The sequence below is a fragment of the Taudactylus pleione genome, unplaced genomic scaffold (assembly GCF_031769625.1).
Source record: "Taudactylus pleione unplaced genomic scaffold, aTauple2 ptg001023l, whole genome shotgun sequence".
Taxonomy (NCBI): Eukaryota; Metazoa; Chordata; class Amphibia; order Anura; family Myobatrachidae; genus Taudactylus; species Taudactylus pleione.
In genome coordinates this window covers 969,494-987,130 of record NW_028285424.1, presented here as the reverse complement: position 1 = coordinate 987,130, position 17,637 = coordinate 969,494, and the positions used below count along the sequence as shown (strand labels likewise).

The 17,637-nt window shown below is 53.1% G+C and overlaps 1 protein-coding gene across 4 annotated transcripts in view; it reads right to left on the bottom strand.

The window, feature by feature from the left end:
- Window positions 1-17,637, bottom strand: part of PDE2A (phosphodiesterase 2A) — a 794,043-nt gene that overhangs the window by 97,371 nt on the left and 679,035 nt on the right. For all 4 annotated transcript variants that reach the window (XM_088461174.1, XM_088461173.1, XM_088461172.1 and 1 more), the window contains one exon: window positions 16,991-17,102. In XM_088461174.1, coding sequence (XP_088317300.1) covers window positions 16,991-17,102 — 112 coding nt within the window. The remainder of the gene's footprint in view (window positions 1-16,990; window positions 17,103-17,637) is intronic.

Sequence of the window (17,637 nt, the reverse complement as noted above, 5' to 3'; positions counted from 1 at the left end):
CCCTACTAATATTAGCGATGCCTGATTACTTTTGGCAGATCCTGCATGGCTGCTGGAGGTAAGTAACTCTAACCATCCCCTCCTACAGCCTATCCCTAACCTCCCACACCATAACCTCCCCTCCTACAGCCTATCCCTAACCTCCCACACCATAACCTCCCCTCCTACAGCCTACCCCTAACCTCCCCTCCTACAGCCTACCCCTAACCTTCCCTCCCATAGCCTAACCATCCCCTCCTACAGCCTATCGCTAAGCTCCCACACCATAACCTCCCCTCCTACAGCCTACCCCTAATCTCCCCCCTACAGCCTACCCCTAACCTCCCCTCCCATAGCCTAACACTACCCTCCTACAGCCTATCCCTAACCTCCCACACCAAAACCTCCCCTCCTACAGCCTACCCCTAACCTCCCCTCCAATAGCCTAACCCTATCCTCCCACACCCTAACCTCCCCTCCTATAGCCTAACCCTAACCTTCCCTCCCATACACTCCCACACCCTAACCTCCCCTCCTATAGCCTAACCCTAACATTCCCTCCCATACACTCCCACACCATACCCTCCCCTCCTATAGCCTAACCCTAACCTTCCCTCCCATACACTCCCACACCATAACCTCCCCTCCCATAACCTCCTATAGCCTAACCCTAACCTCCCCTACAATAGCCTATCCCTACCCTTCAACACCATAACCTCCCCTCCTACAGCCTATCCTTAACTTCCTACAGCCTACCCCTAATACCCCTCCCATAGCCTGACCCTACCCTCCTACAGCCTACCCCTAACCACCACTCCCATAGCCTAACCTCCCCTCCCATAGCCTGACCCTACCCTCCTACAGCCTACCCCTAACCACCACTCCCATAGCCTAACCTCCCCTCCCATAGCCTGACCCTACCCTCCTACAGCCTACCCCTAACCACCCCCACCCATAGTCTAACCTCTCCTCCCGTAGCCTAACCCTACCCCTAACCACCCCTCCCATAACCTAACCTCCCCTCCCATAGCTTAACCCTATTCTCCTACAGCCTACCTCTAACCACCGCTCCCATAGCCTAACCCTACCCTCCCATACCATAACCTCCCCTCCTACAGCCTACCCCTAACCACCCCCCATAACCTAACTGTACCCTCCCACACCATAACCTCCCCTCCTATAGCCTAACCCTAACCTCCCCTCCCATATCTTACCCCTAATCTCCCCTCCCACAGCCTACCCCTAACCTCTCCTCCCATAGCCTAACCGTACCCTCCTACAGCCTACCCCTAACCTCCCCACCTACAGCCTATCCCTAACCTCCCCTCCCATAGCCCAACCCTATCCTCCCACACCCTAACCTCCCCTCCTATAGCCTAACCCTAACCTTCCCTCCCATACACTCCCACACCATAACCTCCCCTCCTATAGCCTAACCCTAACCTCCCCTCCAATAGCCTAACCCTACCCTTCAACAACATAACCTCCCCTCCTACCGCCTATCCTTAACCTCCTACAGCCTACCCTTAACCACCCCTCCCATAGCCTGACCCTCCCCTCCTACAGCTTACCCCTAACCACCCCTCCCATAGCCTAACCTCCCCTCCCATAGCCTGACCCTACCCTCCTACAGCCTACCCCTAACCACCCCCACCCATAGTCTAACCTTTCCTCCCATAGCCTAACCCTACCCTCCTACAGCCTACCCCTAACCACCCCTCCCATAACCTAACCTCCCCTCCCATAGCCTAACCCTATTCTCCTACAGCCTACCTCTAACCACCGCTCCCATAGCCTAACCCTACCCTCCCATACCATAACCTCCCCTCCTACAGCCTACCCCTAACCACCCCCCATAACCTAACCCTACCCTCCCACACCATAACCTCCCCTCCTACAGCCTAACCCTAACCTCCCCTCCCATATCTTACCGCTAATCTCCCCTCCCACAGCCTACCCCTAACCTCTCCTCCCATAGCCTAACCCTACCCTCCTACAGCCTACCCCTAACCTCCCCTACTACAGCCTACCCCTAACCTCCCCTCCCATACCCTAACCTCCCCGCCTACAGCCTACCCTTAACAACCCCTCCCATAACCAAACCTCCCCTCCTACAGCCTACCCCTAACCACCCCACCCATAACCAAACCTCCCCTCCTACAGCCTACCCCTAACCATCCCTCCCATAACCTAACCCTATCCTCCCACACCATAACCTTCCCCTCCTAGAGCCTACCCCTAACCTCCCCTCCCATAGCCTATCCTCCCCTCCTACAGCCTACCCTTAACCACCCCTCCCATAACCAAACCTTCTCTCCTACAGCCTACCCCTAACCTCCCCTCCCATAACCTAACCCTACCCTCCCACACCATAACCTCTCCTCCTACAGCCTACCACTAATCACCCCCCCATAACCTAACCCTACTCTACCACACCATAACCTCCCCTCCTACAGCCTAACCCTAACCTCCCCTCCCATAGCTTACCCCTAATCTCCCCTCCCACAGCCTACCCCTAACCTCTCCTCCCATAGCCTAACCCTACCCTCCCACACCATAACCTCCCCTCCTACAGCCTACCCCTAACCTCCCATCCTACAGCCTACCTCTAACCTCCCCTCCCATAGCCCAACTCTACCCTCCCACACCATAACCTCCCCTCCTACAGCCTACCCCTAACCTCCCCTCCTACAGCCTACCCCTAACCTCCCCTCCCATAACTTACCATACCCTCCCACACCCTAACTTCCCTTCCTACAGTCTATCCCTATCCTCCCCTCCTAAGGCCTACCCCTAACCTCCCCTCCTATAGCCTACCCTTAACCATACCCTCCTACATCCTAACCTCCCCTCCTACAGCCTACACCTAACCACCCCTCATATAACCTAACCCTACCCTCCCACACCATAACTTCCCCTCCTACAGCCTACCCTTAACCTCCGCTCCTACAGCCTACCCCTAACCTCCCCTCCCATAACTTACCTTACCCTCCTACACCCTAACCTCCCTTTCTACAGTCTATCCCTAACCTCCCCTCCTAAGGCCTACCCCTAACCTCCCCTCCTATAGCCTACCCTTAACCCTACCCTCCTACATCCTAACCTCCCCCCTACAGCCTACCCCTAACCTCCTCTCCCAAAGCCTAACCCTACCCACCCAAACCATAACCTCAGATCCTACAGCCTACCCCTAACCTCCCCTCCCGTAGCTTAACCCTACCCTCCCACACCCAAACTTCCCCTCCTACAGCCTAACCCCAAACCTTTCCTTCCATAGCTTAACAATACCGTCCCACACCCTAACTTCCCCTCCTACAGCCTCACTCTCCCCCACTAAAATAACAGTGGTCACCCCTGCAGCACCCAGGATATACCTGTCCTCACTCCCCCCCCACTAACATTACACTGGTTACCCCTGCAGCACCCAGCAAATACCTGTCCTCACTCCCGCCCACTAACATAACACTGGTTACCCCTGCAGTGCCCAGCATATACCTGTCCTCACTCCCCCCACTAACATAACACTGGTTACCCCTGCAGCACCCAGCATATACCTGTCCTCACTCCCCCCACTAACATAACACTGGTTACCCCTGCAGCACCTAGCATATACCTGTCCTCACCCCCCCCCCACTAACATTACACTGGTTACCCCTGCAGCACCCAGCATATACCTGTCCTCAATCCCCCCTCCCCACTAACATAACACTGGTTACCCCTGCAGTGCCCAGCATATACCTGTCCTCACTCCCCCCTCCCCACTAACATAACACTGGTTACCCTTGCAGCACCCAGCATATACCTGTCCTCAATCCCCCCTCCCCACTAACATAACACTGGTTACCCCTGCAGCACCCAGCATATACCTGTCCTCAATCCCCCCTCCCCACTAACATAACACTGGTTACCCCTGCAGTGCCCAGCATATACCTGTCCTCACTCCCCCCCACTAACATTACACTGGTTACCCCTGCAGTGCCCAGCATATACCTGTCCTCACTCCCCCCCACTAACATTACACTGGTTACCCCTGCAGCACCCAGCATATAACTTTCCTCACTCCTCCCCCCCACAAACATAATACTGGTTACCCCTGCAGCACCCAGCATATACCTGTCCTCACTCCCCCCACTAACATAACACTGGTTAACCCTGCAGCACCTAACATATACCTGTCCTCACTCCCCCCTCCCCACTAACATAACACTGGTTACCCCTGCAGTGCCCAGCATATACCTGTCCTCACTCCCCCCCCCACTAACATAACACTGGTTACCCCTGCAGCACCCAGCATATACCTGTCCTCACTCCCCCCCACTAACATAACACTGGTTACCCCTGCAGCACCCAGCATATACCTGTCCTCACCCCCCCCCACTAACATAACACTGGTTACCCCTGCAGCGCCCAGCATATACCTGTCCTCAATCCCCCTCCCCACTAACATAACACTGGTTACCCCTGCAGTGCCCAGCATATACCTGTCCTCACTCCCCCCACTAACATAACACTGGTTACCCCTGCAGCACCCAGCATATACCTGTCCTCACTCCCCCCACTAACATAACACTGGTTACCCCTGCAGTGCCCAGCATATACCTGTCCTCACCCCCCGCCCACTAACATAACACTGGTTACCACTGCAGCACCCAGCATATACCTGTCCTCACTCCCCCCCACTAACATAACACTGGTTACCCCTGCAGCACCCAGCATATACCTGTCCTCACCCCCCCCCCCCCACTAACATTACACTGGTTACCCCTGCAGCACCCAGCATATACCTGTCCTCAATCCCCCCTCCCCACTAACATAACACTGGCTACCCCTGCAGTGCCCAGCATATACCTGTCCTCACTCCCCCCTCCCCACTAACATAACACTGGTTACCCCTGCAGCACCCAGCATATACCTGTCCTCAATCCCCCCTCCCCACTAACATAACACTGGTTACCCCTGCAGCACCCAGCATATACCTGTCCTCAATCCCCCCTCCCCACTAACATAACACTGGTTACCCCTGCAGTGCCCAGCATATACCTGTCCTCAATCCCCCCTCCCCACTAACATTACACTGGTTACCCCTGCAGTGCCCAGCATATACCTGTCCTCACTCCCCCCCACTAACATTACACTGGTTACCCCTGCAGTGCCCAGCATATACCTGTCCTCACTCCCCCCCACTAACATTACACTGGTTACCCCTGCAGCACCCAGCATATACCTGTCCTCACTCCTCCCCCCCACTAACATAATACTGGTTACCCCTGCAGCACCCAGCATATACCTGTCCTCACTCCCCATCCCACTAACATTACACTGGTTACCCCTGCAGCGCCCAGCATATACCTGTCCTCACTCCCCCCCACTAACATAACACTGGTTAACCCCGCAGCACCCAGCATATACCTGTCCTCACTCCCCCCACCCCACTAACATAACACTGGTTACCCCTGCAGTGCCCAGCATATACCTGTCCTCACTCCCCCCCCCACTAACATAACACTGGTTACCCCTGCAGCACCCAGCATATACCTGTCCTCACTCCCCCCCACTAACATAACACTGGTTACCCCTGCAGCACCCAGCATATACCTGTCCTCACTCCCCCCCACACTAACATAACACTGGTTACCCCTCCAGCACCCAGCATATACCTGTCCTCACTCCCCCCCACTAACATAACACTGGTTACCCCTGCAGTGCCCAGCATATACCTGTCCTCACTCCCCCCCCACTAACATAACACTGGTTACCCCTGCAGCACCCAGCATATACCTGTCCTCACTCCCCCCCACTAACATAACACTGGTTACCCCTGCAGCACCCAGCATATACCTGTCCTCACTCCCCCCCCACCGCTAACATTACACTGGTTACCCCTGCAGCGCCCAACATATACCTGTCCTCACTCCCCCTCCCACTAACATTACACTGGTTACCCCTGCTCACCCCCCCCCCTACTAACATAACACTGGTTACCCCTGCAGCGCCCAGCATATACCTGTCCTCACTCCCCATCCCACTAACATTACACTGGTTACCCCTGCAGCGCCCAGCATATACCTGTCCTCACCCCCCCCCCCCCTACTAACATAACACTGGTTACCCCTGCAGCGCCCAGCATATACCTGTCCTCACCCCCCCACTAACATAACACTGGTTACTCCTGCAGCACCCAGCATATACCTGTCCTCACTCCTCCCCCCCACTAACATAACACTGGTTACCCCTGCAGTGCCCAGCATATACCTGTCCTCACCCCCCCACTAACATAACACTGGTTACTCCTGCAGCACCCAGCTTATACCTGTCCTCACTCCTCCCCCCCACTAACATAACACTGGTTACTCCTGCAGCACCCAGCATATACCTGTCCTCACTCCCCATCCCACTGACATAACACTGGTTACCCCTGCAGCACCCAGCATATACCTGTCCTCACTCCTCCCCCCCTCTAACAAAACACTGGTTACCCCTGCAGTGCCCAGCATATACCTGTCCTCACTCCCCATCCCACTAACATTACACTGGTTACCCCTGCAGCGCCCAGCATATACCTGTCCTCACTCCCCCCACTAACATAACACTGGTTACCCCTGCAGCACCCAGCATATACCTGTCCTCACCCCCCCCCCACTAACATAACACTGGTTACCCCTGCAGTGCCCAGCATATACCTGTCCTCACTCCCCTCCCCCACTAACATTACACTGGTTACCCCTGCAGCGCCCAGCATATGCCTGTCCTCACCCCCCCCCCCACTAACATAACACTGGTTACCCCTGCAGCGCCCAGCATATACCTGTCCTCACCCCCCCCCACTAACATTACACTGGTTACCCCTGCAGTGCCCAGCATATACCTGTCCTCACTCCCCCCCACACTAACATAACACTGGTTACCCCTGCAGCACCCAGCATATACCTGTCCTCACTCCCCCCCACTAACATAACACTGGTTACCCCTGCAGCACCCAGCATATACCTGTCCTCACTCCCCCCCACTAACATAACACTGGTTACCCCTGCAGCACCCAGCATATACCTGTCCTCACTCCCCCCCCACCACTAACATTACACTGGTTACCCCTGCAGCGCCCAGCATATACCTGTCCTCACTCCCCCCCCCCCACTAACATTACACTGGTTACCCCTGCAGCGCCCAGCATATACCTGTCCTCACCCCCCCCTACTAACATAACACTGGTTACCCCTGCAGCGCCCAGCATATACCTGTCCTCACTCCCCATCCCACTAACATTACACTGGTTACCCCTGCAGCGCCCAGCATATACCTGTCCTCACCCCCCCCTACTAACATAACACTGGTTACCCCTGCAGCGCCCAGCATATACCTGTCCTCACTCCCCATCCCACTAACATTACACTGGTTACCCCTGCAGCGCCCAGCATATACCTGTCCTCACCCCCCCACTAACATAACACTGGTTACTCCTGCAGCACCCAGCATATACCTGTCCTCACTCCTCCCCCCCACTAACATAACACTGGTTACCCCTGCAGCACCCAGCATATACCTGTCCTCACCCCCCCACTAACATAACACTGGTTACTCCTGCCTAATCCCTAATTCCCTCTCCCACGTCCACGCAGCCTATCCACTAGTCTCTATGGTTCACAGAAACCCTAAAAATTCACTTATTACAGTTCTCCTTCTGACCTAGTTCCCTCTGCTCCCACCAAATGTCACCCGTTCTGTTATACACCAATGACGCTCAGATTTTAGGCCCTCTCAATGGCCACACAAGCTGCACAATTATGCCCTTTACCTGCTCCTTGGGCTCCATACCCTCCCTCCCATACTGACCATCAGCGGGACTGGTCCTGTCCGTTCCACACTAGCACCCCGTTCTGTCCATTGAATTCCACTACAAGTTACTATACAATTGAGACCCCCTGCCCTGTTCCTGCACAGTGAGGTTTGTTTTGCCATTGGAAGTTGTGTACTATTGTGCAGCATTCTGTATTGTAATATTATGCATTGTTTTCCTGTACGCTCTATGCATGGCGCAGCGGCCACTTTCTGGCACCTTAAAAAATGTCACGAGTCATAAGCGGAATCAACACTGAGTAGTAGGATTATGAAAAGATGGTGGTTGGGGTACCCCTTTCAGAAAGATGACAGATGCAGCCCCTGGGCTGTGTAGCAGATGATGCTGAATTACGTTGGCATAGACGCAGGAGTGCAACTTGTGCAGCCGGGATGACACAAGCGGTAGTGTCGTTGGAAATATATACTGGAGATGCTGGGTAACGGCGCTGAGATGACACAAGCGGCAGGAGACACTTTGATGAGACCTGTGGCGCTGAGATGACACAAGCGGCAGGAGACACTTTGCTGAGACCTGTTGCGCTGAGAGGACACAAGCGGCAGGAGACACTTTGATGAGACCTGTGGCACTGAGATGACACAAGCGGCAGGAGACACTTTGATGAGACCTGTGGCGCTGAGATGACACAAGCGGCAGGAGACACTTTGATGAGACCTGTGCCGCTGAGATGACACAAGCGGCAAGAGACACTTTGATGAGACCTGTGCCGCTGAGATGACACAAGCGGCAGGAGACACTTTGCTGAGACCTGTGGCGCTGAGATGACACAAGCGGCAGGAGACACTTTGATGAGACCTGTGGCGCTGAGATGACACAAGCGGCAGGAGACACTTTGATGAGACCTGTGGCACTGAGATGACACAAGCGGCAGGAGACACTTTGATGAGACCTGTGGCGCTGAGATGACACAAGCGGCAGGAGACACTTTGATGAGACCTGTGCCGCTGAGATGACACAAGCGGCAAGAGACACTTTGATGAGACCTGTGCCGCTGAGATGACACAAGCGGCAGGAGACACTTTGCTGAGACCTGTGGCGCTGAGATGACACAAGCGGCAGGAGACACTTTGCTGAGACCTGTGGCGCTGAGATGACACAAGCGGCAGGAGACACTTTGATGAGACCTGTGGCGCTGAGATGACACAAGCGGCAGGAGACACTTTGATGAGACCTGTGGCGCTGAGATGACACAAGCGGCAGGAGACACTTTGATGAGACCTGTGGCGCTGAGATGACACAAGCGGCAGGAGACACTTTGATGAGACCTGTGGCGCTGAGATGACACAAGCGGCAGGAGACACTTTGATGAGACCTGTGGCGCTGAGATGACACAAGCGGCAGCAGTCACTTTGCTGAGACCTATGGCGCTGAGATTACACAAGCGGCAGGAGACACTTTGCTGAGACCTGTTGCGCTGAGAGGACACAAGCGGCAGGAGACACTTTGATGAGACCTGTGGCGCTGAGATGACACAAGCGGCAGGAGACACTTTGATGAGACCTGTGGCGCTGAGATGACACAAGCGGCAGGAGACACTTTGATGAGACCTGTGGCGCTGAGATGACACAAGCGGCAGGAGTCACTTTGATGAGACCTATGGCGCTGAGATGACACAAGCGGCAGGAGACACTTTGCTGAGACCTGTTGCGCTGAGAGGACACAAGCGGCAGGAGACACTTTGCTGAGACCTGTGGCGCTGAGATGACACAAGCGGCAGGAGACACTTTGCTGAGACCTGTGGCGCTGAGATGACATAAGCGGCAGGAGACACTTTGATGAGACCTGTGGCGCTGAGATGACACAAGCGGCAGGAGACACTTTGATGAGACCTGTGCCGCTGAGATGACACAAGCGGCAGGAGACACTTTGCTGAGACCTGTGCCGCTGAGATGACACAAGCGGCAGGAGACACTTTGCTGAGACCTGTGGCGCTGAGATGACACAAGCGGCAGGAGACACTTTGATGAGACCTGTGGCGCTGAGATGACACAAGCGGCAGGAGACACTTTGATGAGACCTGCGGCGCTGAGATGACACAAGCGGCAGGAGACACTTTGATGAGACCTGCAGCGCTGAGAGGACACAAGCGGCAGGAGACACTTTGATGAGACCTGTGGCGCTGAGAGGACACAAGCGGCAGGAGACACTTTGATGAGACCTGTGGCGCTGAGATGACACAAGCGGCAGGAGACACTTTGATGAGACCTGTGGCGCTGAGATGACACAAGCGGCAGGAGACACTTTGATGAGACCTGTGGCGCTGAGATGACACAAGCGGCAGGAGACACTTTGATGAGACCTGTGGCGCTGAGATGACACAAGCGGCAGGAGTCACTTTGCTGAGACCTATGGCGCTGAGATGACACAAGCGGCAGGAGACACTTTGATGAGACCTGTGGCGCTGAGATGACACAAGCGGCAGGAGACACTTTGATGAGACCTGTGGCGCTGAGATGACACAAGCGGCAGGAGACACTTTGCTGAGACCTGTGGCGCTGAGATGACACAAGCGGCAGGAGACACTTTGATGAGACCTGTGGCGCTGAGATGACACAAGCGGCAGGAGACACTTTGATGAGACCTGCGGCGCTGAGATGACACAAGCGGCAGGAGACACTTTGATGAGACCTGCAGCGCTGAGAGGACACAAGCGGCAGGAGACACTTTGATGAGACCTGTGGCGCTGAGAGGACACAAGCGGCAGGAGACACTTTGATGAGACCTGTGGCGCTGAGATGACACAAGCGGCAGGAGACACTTTGATGAGACCTGTGGCGCTGAGATGACACAAGCGGCAGGAGACACTTTGATGAGACCTGTGGCGCTGAGATGACACAAGCGGCAGGAGACACTTTGATGAGACCTGTGGCGCTGAGATGACACAAGCGGCAGGAGTCACTTTGCTGAGACCTATGGCGCTGAGATTACACAAGCGGCAGGAGACACTTTGCTGAGACCTGTTGCGCTGAGAGGACACAAGCGGCAGGAGACACTTTGATGAGACCTGTGGCGCTGAGATGACACAAGCGGCAGGAGACACTTTGATGAGACCTGTGGTGCTGAGATGACACCAATGGCAGGAATACTGGAGACAGGCAGGCTGAGGTTCAGAACACTCGACCAACACGATGCAGACACCAGGACCGGAAACACATGGAACGCTATCACCGGCATCCGAGCATCGCATTAGAAGGGCAGAAAAAGGAGGAAGCACCAATCCCGTTCCAGCAGGGATGCTGTACCGCCTAAAGGGAGGACTTCATGAGCTGACAGCGTGGCGTCTCGGTCTCCCGGCAACCAGCCTGAGAGAACCACCGTCCAACAAGCTGCGGCTTGTGACAATAAGTGATGATAAAACTTCGATATTAGTGGGTCACAATTAAAAATGAATCATGTGAAATTTGCATTGTGGTCATAAAAGGCCCCTACTCTGCCCCTTACCAAATTAGCAAGGCGGCTGTTCTCTGGATGTACCACCATTCTTATAAAAAAACAGGACCAACAGGATAAAGCGCGTCCGTCTGTCATGTGGCAGATCCAGGGAACGTCTCTGCGTATAGACCAAGCCTGAGCCTGTTACAGCTGTCCCTTTGGGTTTTCTGTTTCTGGGGGCGATTATTACATTATTCCCCCAATTAGTGACCCACATTAGACTCACAGAGCAGTAAGGCCCCTGGGGCGTATTCATCGTCTAGAAGACTAGATCTAATTAATCCCTCTGCTTATCCTCTAATTTCCAGCAGAGAAACGCTGAGACGTAGTGGCAGGTATTCGCTGTATGAATATGCAGCAATCTTGGGAGATTCGCCGCCGGTAGTGTTACAGATTCAGAAGGTGTCAGAGATATGATCAGTTATCAGGGCCTGGTTTGGAAGGTTAAACACACCCCAGGGCATAGGAAGAGCGCTCATTTCTTTACTTCGTACTGATCTGATTTTCCTTGTGTTCTATTAGGACGGATCTCGTCTTTAACGCACTGTACTAACCGAATCTTAGATTTATGTAGGCCATGTGACAAACCAGTAACATCTGCATTCCTGTTTGCACTGGTCAGTGTGCACCACTACTGTGCATCATCTGAGGGACGGTCCAGCAGCTGCAGAACCACAAGTCTCAGTGTGTCCTGCCAGCCAAAGGAGAGAGAAGCGTTTAACCAGCCTTTTCCTGTAAGCATCTACATTTTTGCGCAAACCCGCTAAGTCTAGATCATAATGAGATTATTGCCAATAATATCAGGGTAATAAAATAGACTTCCAGGGATGATGTCACGCTTGTGTTTGTTTGTGGAGCCGGACTGGAGTCGCTGGTTGGAATGAGTCTGAAAAGTGGACAGTCTGATATAGTTATGGCTAATGAGATGTAGCCTGAGGCTGAAGGAAGCTGAGCAGTACTTGGGAATTGCCTGAGACCAAAGACAGAGGTGCGGAGTCTAACACGTCGGTGGTTTCCATCAGGGACCCCCGCAAAGGAGTTTGGGCCTACCTGCGCCCGACATGCAGGTTGCGGTCCTATGCTTGGGTTTCCCTGTACTGGCAGCTGACGAATTTCCAGACTGGACGACACCGGGATGGAACTGATGGTATAGTATATCGAACTGGAACTGATGGTGCAGGATCACCGGGATGGAACCGTGCGCTGGAGCCAGGGCTGGAACCGGATGCCAGTGCCGGAACCGGATGCTGGAGCCAGTGAGATGATAATGTGCACTGAAGATCAATCGCAGAAATAACCGCAGGAACTCAGATGAAATCACACAGCTAGGCCCAGGACAACATTGCACTGGCAAGTGCTCAGAGAATCCTTATATACCCCTAGGAGACCAGGGATTGGCTGTAGACATCAGGAGACAGCAAACTGGTCTCCTGTTGGAGGATGGACAGTCACCTGACACAGACTGTCATGGCTGCGCCCAGCAGTGAGCTCTGGAGAGAGTGCTGCACATGGCAGCCAGCATATCGGAAGCTGAGGAAGGAGAAGTGGATACGCTGGGGAGAGAGTACCTGGAGAGGTAAGTGGCGGGGGCTGACTCTGGAGTCTCTTGCTGGGATTGTGACAGATGATTTGGAAAATCTTACAGATCAAACTAAGGGCCTGATTCAGACCCGGTCGCAAGCGCTGAGCGCTCGCAACCGGGTCGATGGTGGCCCAGAGCGCATGTGCACGACGGAGCAGGCTCCGTCGTGCGCATGCGTGAGACCCGGATAGCGACGGGCAATCCGTCGCTCCGGGTCTCGTACCAAAGGGGGCGTGCTGTCGATGTTGAGTGACAGCACGCCCCCTTTGGTGGGTGGGCCTGGGGAGTGCCTGCCCAAACGGAGGCGTTCCCATGTGAACGCCTCCGTTTGGGGGCGGCCCCACTGACACCACGAGTGATGTCGGTGGGAGAGATTTCGGCTCTGTTAGAGCCGAAATCTCTCTGGGGCTTGCGGCAACGAGACCCTTGACCATCCTGACCATATTCCTGGCCGCTTGCTATAGCTGTTGTTGGTGGTCACCCACAGTTATGCGAGCAGCCAGGAGGCCGTTCTAAAAAAAAAAAAAAAAGACCGGCCCTGATTCAGAGCGAGCACTCTGTCAGAGCGACCGGCTGTGAATCAGGGCCTAAATCCTGTTTCGGTGTCACTCCCCTCAAAATATGAAGTCGGGACACAAACAGGCCCCTCCCGCAATCTGCCCAACCCACACCCCTAGGTCGACATAAACCACGTCTCTGTAGGACCACGCAAATCAAAATGTGGACTTTTTTCGTAGGTATGTGTTTTAGGGTTGTTCCTGGTTGGTGAGAACGTCTGCAGAATCGTCGGTGAGTCGCAATACTCTGTATCTCTATAAATCAGACACACAAACAGTAATCATTCTAAAAATATAAAAGGGGCGCGCTGTGACAGGGCAACACTGCATGTTTCAACCAGAAGTGGAATAATGTTTATAGAAAGCGCACATCTGCTGAATTTCCGGGGCGGATTTCACACTATTTATGCGGCAACAATACAAATGCGTTCCAGGACACGACAAGCACGGACCTCAGAATAGGGAACGTGGGTCCCCATGGCGAATGCGTCCATTGTGGAATGTAAAACTCCCCCGTGCTTCTTTGTCTTGTCCCGGTCTCAGGTAATCACGGTGTACCCCAGGAAGTAGGGAAGTGCGTCCTCTAACGCGCCAAAGATCTCGCCAGCGTTCCCCAGATACACAGCATCTGTACGGAGTTGTCAGCTGCTGCGCTGAGGTCTGGTTACAGTCATATGAATGTTATCTTCCAGCTAATGCCGGCTCCCGGCAGTCTGCATCTCCCCACTGTGACATGTCACATTACGCAGATCCATGCCGGTAATAGGAGGATCCCTCCAGCTGCGCGGACGGACTAATCCCAGTAATTAACGGCTTTATAAGATTTCTCTGGATAGTAATCATTTTATTTTAAGCTCATTTTCATATAATACATCTCCATTGTGCGGACGGATGAGAGAAGCACAGAGACAGCTTCTTATTCGGACATTTCATGTGTTTTGTTTTTTTTCACCAAATTATTTGTGAGTACCCCCAGACGGAAGCGCAAGGCAGCATGGTTTACATTTTTAGAAGCTGCAGGGGCGCAATGTACATTAAAAACTCACCATACTGTAGCTGAAAAACAAATATGTATTTTCTTTAATAAGCAAAAAGAGGAATTTGCATTTAGTGCGTATGATGAGCTAGGGAGACGCCAGTCATTACCACCAACTTGACGATGATGAATGGCTAAACAACAAAAAAAAAAAAAAGAGAGAGTTCCCCTCTTACTACCAAAAAGTGCTGCCCGCACTACTGTAGCTCTCATTGCGCAGGGTGGGATCGATTATGACCAAAGCCCATATTATTTATACACTTCATTGTGGGCTTCAGCTGCTTCTATCCAATCAGAGCGGCTTTTCCCACTGTCTGACCAATCAGAATGAAGGCTCTCTGGTTAGTGACTGGCTCTAGGCCTGTAGTCCTTTAGTCAACCATGGATCTGTATTTTAACTCTTTGGATTACCAGCCTGCAGGTGATAAAGGACCCCCGCATGCAGGTGACAAAAGGACCCCCGGATGCAGGTGAGGTATACAGGAGAGGACGAGGGGGTATATTTTTATTTGTAGTAAATGTTTTTTTTTTTAATGTGTCTGTTTATTTTCCAGTGCTTTCCTTTTTTTTTCCAGGTGAACTACAGGTCCCAGCAGGCCCTGGATGCCAAATCATGCTGGCACTTGTAGAACCACATATGCCAGCACACCCAAAGACTAAGCATGACAAGACTTGATGGGGCTTGTAGTTCACCAGCTAACAAAAAACAGAACAGGAGTGTGAGGCTGTTTATTGCTAGCGGAATTCTCCCCTCCCCCCCTCATGCTGACAAGGCCACACCTGGATGGCATTATCACAGGTGTGAGTTACCCTGTTATTGCATCACCAGATCAGCCGGTCACATTTTAGGGGTACACCACTCTTTTGACCTCTGGAAATTGCCACCATAAACCAAGGCTCTGAGCGATGGTAGCACATTTTTGGGTAGACAGGAGGCTTGTTTGTTAATTGAAGAAAGTTCTGTGCTGAAGATCCTCACCAACAGCGAGGAGGCGAGCGCCCACAGCAGATGTCTCCAGACGGGCGTTACAGCTATTGCTTCCACCCTTCATGCCAACACTCCAACTTTTCTTGACCTACACCACCCCCATGCACCCCCCTAAAAATACCAGTTATACCCCTTTTCCACCTAAATTCTGGGTCTGACCCGGAGTTGGAACAAAGTTCCTATCCGGATCAGACCCGGAATTTTGCCGGCGCCGACTCGGGATATTCCTGAGTCAGCGCCGCTCACACCGCAGTCGGGTCTGCATAGACCCGGCTTTTGCGGAGTGAAAGTGGTCGCTTGGAGATGACGTCATCTCCAAGCGCCACTGAAGCCGGACCAATCGGCCGGCTAGCAGCGCACTCCAAGTCATCGTGACCTGGAGTGTGCTGTTCTCACAGCAGGGTTTCACGGGCTACGCCCGTGTTAAACCCTGCTAGTTACCTGGGTTGGATTGCCGGGTCACTTGACCTGGCGATCCAACCCTCTGCCCTTTTACACCAGGGAGCTGCCCAGGTTAACCCTTCAAAAACCCGGGTTTTAGCTCCGGTGTAAAAGGGGTATAAGTGAGTGTAAGATGGGTCTCATTCTAGATAGAGACTTCAAGCGCATACGAGAGTCTCTCTTCAAGGATACAGAACCAATGGACATTTAAAGATTAATATAAATGATGATTTGTAAACTCCCTGTCTGACTTTGTTAGAGTCTTGGGGGTATATTTACTAAAGGTCAATTTTAATCGATATAAATCGATGTTGTGTTTCTGGGGCTGAATCACACATATTTACTAACACTTAATAAATCAAATCATAAATTCTCTGTCAGTAAATGTGTGATTTAGCCACAGAAACACAAAATCGATTTAAATCACCTTTTAGTAAAAATACCTCATGGACTGAAAGAAAGGGCGTGCGATTGCTAGATACAGATGTCTGTAAGCTTCTATGCGGGTACTACCACCACTAACTCTATGCCCTGCCCTGCCAGATCTATGGCCACCTGCCACCACCTTACCAAGGCACTGTGGTAATCCGTGCGGTAGACGCCAGGGCATTTATTCCTGGGCACAGGAGGAGGCTTGGCCATACGTTTTCTTGGACTGGGCACTAGGCCCTAAATGTACATGTGGTGCAAATACCATAACTGTAAGGACATGTGAGGCTGCGGTGAGTGTATAAGGCTCTGCCCCTCACAGGTTACTATTAGATGCTCTGGCACAGAAGAGGCATTTTGCATATTATGAACTAGGCTGATTACATGAAGATGAGATGAGTTAGTCATTGGGAGTCAGAGCAGCCGGTACAACTAATCATGGCGTCACTCACACAACATAGACTGACACCAGCAGAAATAGCTGGAACACATTTATAGGTCTACTCTACAGGCAGGAAGGGACAAAGCGCCCTCTTATCCCAGGTGTGAAGCTCTGTCTTCTGGTTCTCACCAAGAAGGAGTAGAATTGTTGGAACACACAGGACAAGCGGCGAGAACCCTAGATCCGCCTGTGCGATACTCCGCTGACGGTGGGACCTGTACAGGTCTCAGGGGGGAGAAACGGGCTCACCTGACATTCGCACTTTAATTTCTGCTCCTTTTGGAAGGCCAGGGTGCTGGTGAGGACAGTGGACGTGTAGCAGAAGCAGTGCTGGATCTTGTACTCATCTATCTCAGTGTAGCTGGGAGGAGAGAAGCACAGGCATTAGTCATGTCAGGAGGTCTAGTGCCTCATCCTAGAGAAGAAGGTGACCCATAATAACAACACATTGGCACTTTGCTTCTAACAGAAAAGCTTCAACAATAGATTAAACATGGAAATATTATAGAACCCAACAGTGTTCCAGCTGCTGGCAGGGAGAGAGGGGACCTTGGGTTTGGGACTAGAAGCTCCAGCTGCTGGCAGGGAGAGAGGGGACCTTGGGTTTGGGAGTAGAAGCTCCAGCTGCTGGCAGGGAGAGAGGGAACCTTGGGTTTGGGAGTAGAAGCTCAAGCTGCTGGCAAGGAGAAGGGGACCTTGGGTTTGGGAGTAGAAGCTCCAGCTGCTGGTAGGGAGAGAGGGAACCTTGGGTTTGGGAGTAGAAGCTCAAGCTGCTGGCAGGGAGAAGGGGACCTTGGGTTTGGGAGTAGAAACGCCAGCTGCTGGCAGGGAGAGAGGGGACCTTGGGTTTGGGAGTAGAAGCTCCAGCTGCTGGCAGGGAGAGAGGGAACCTTGGG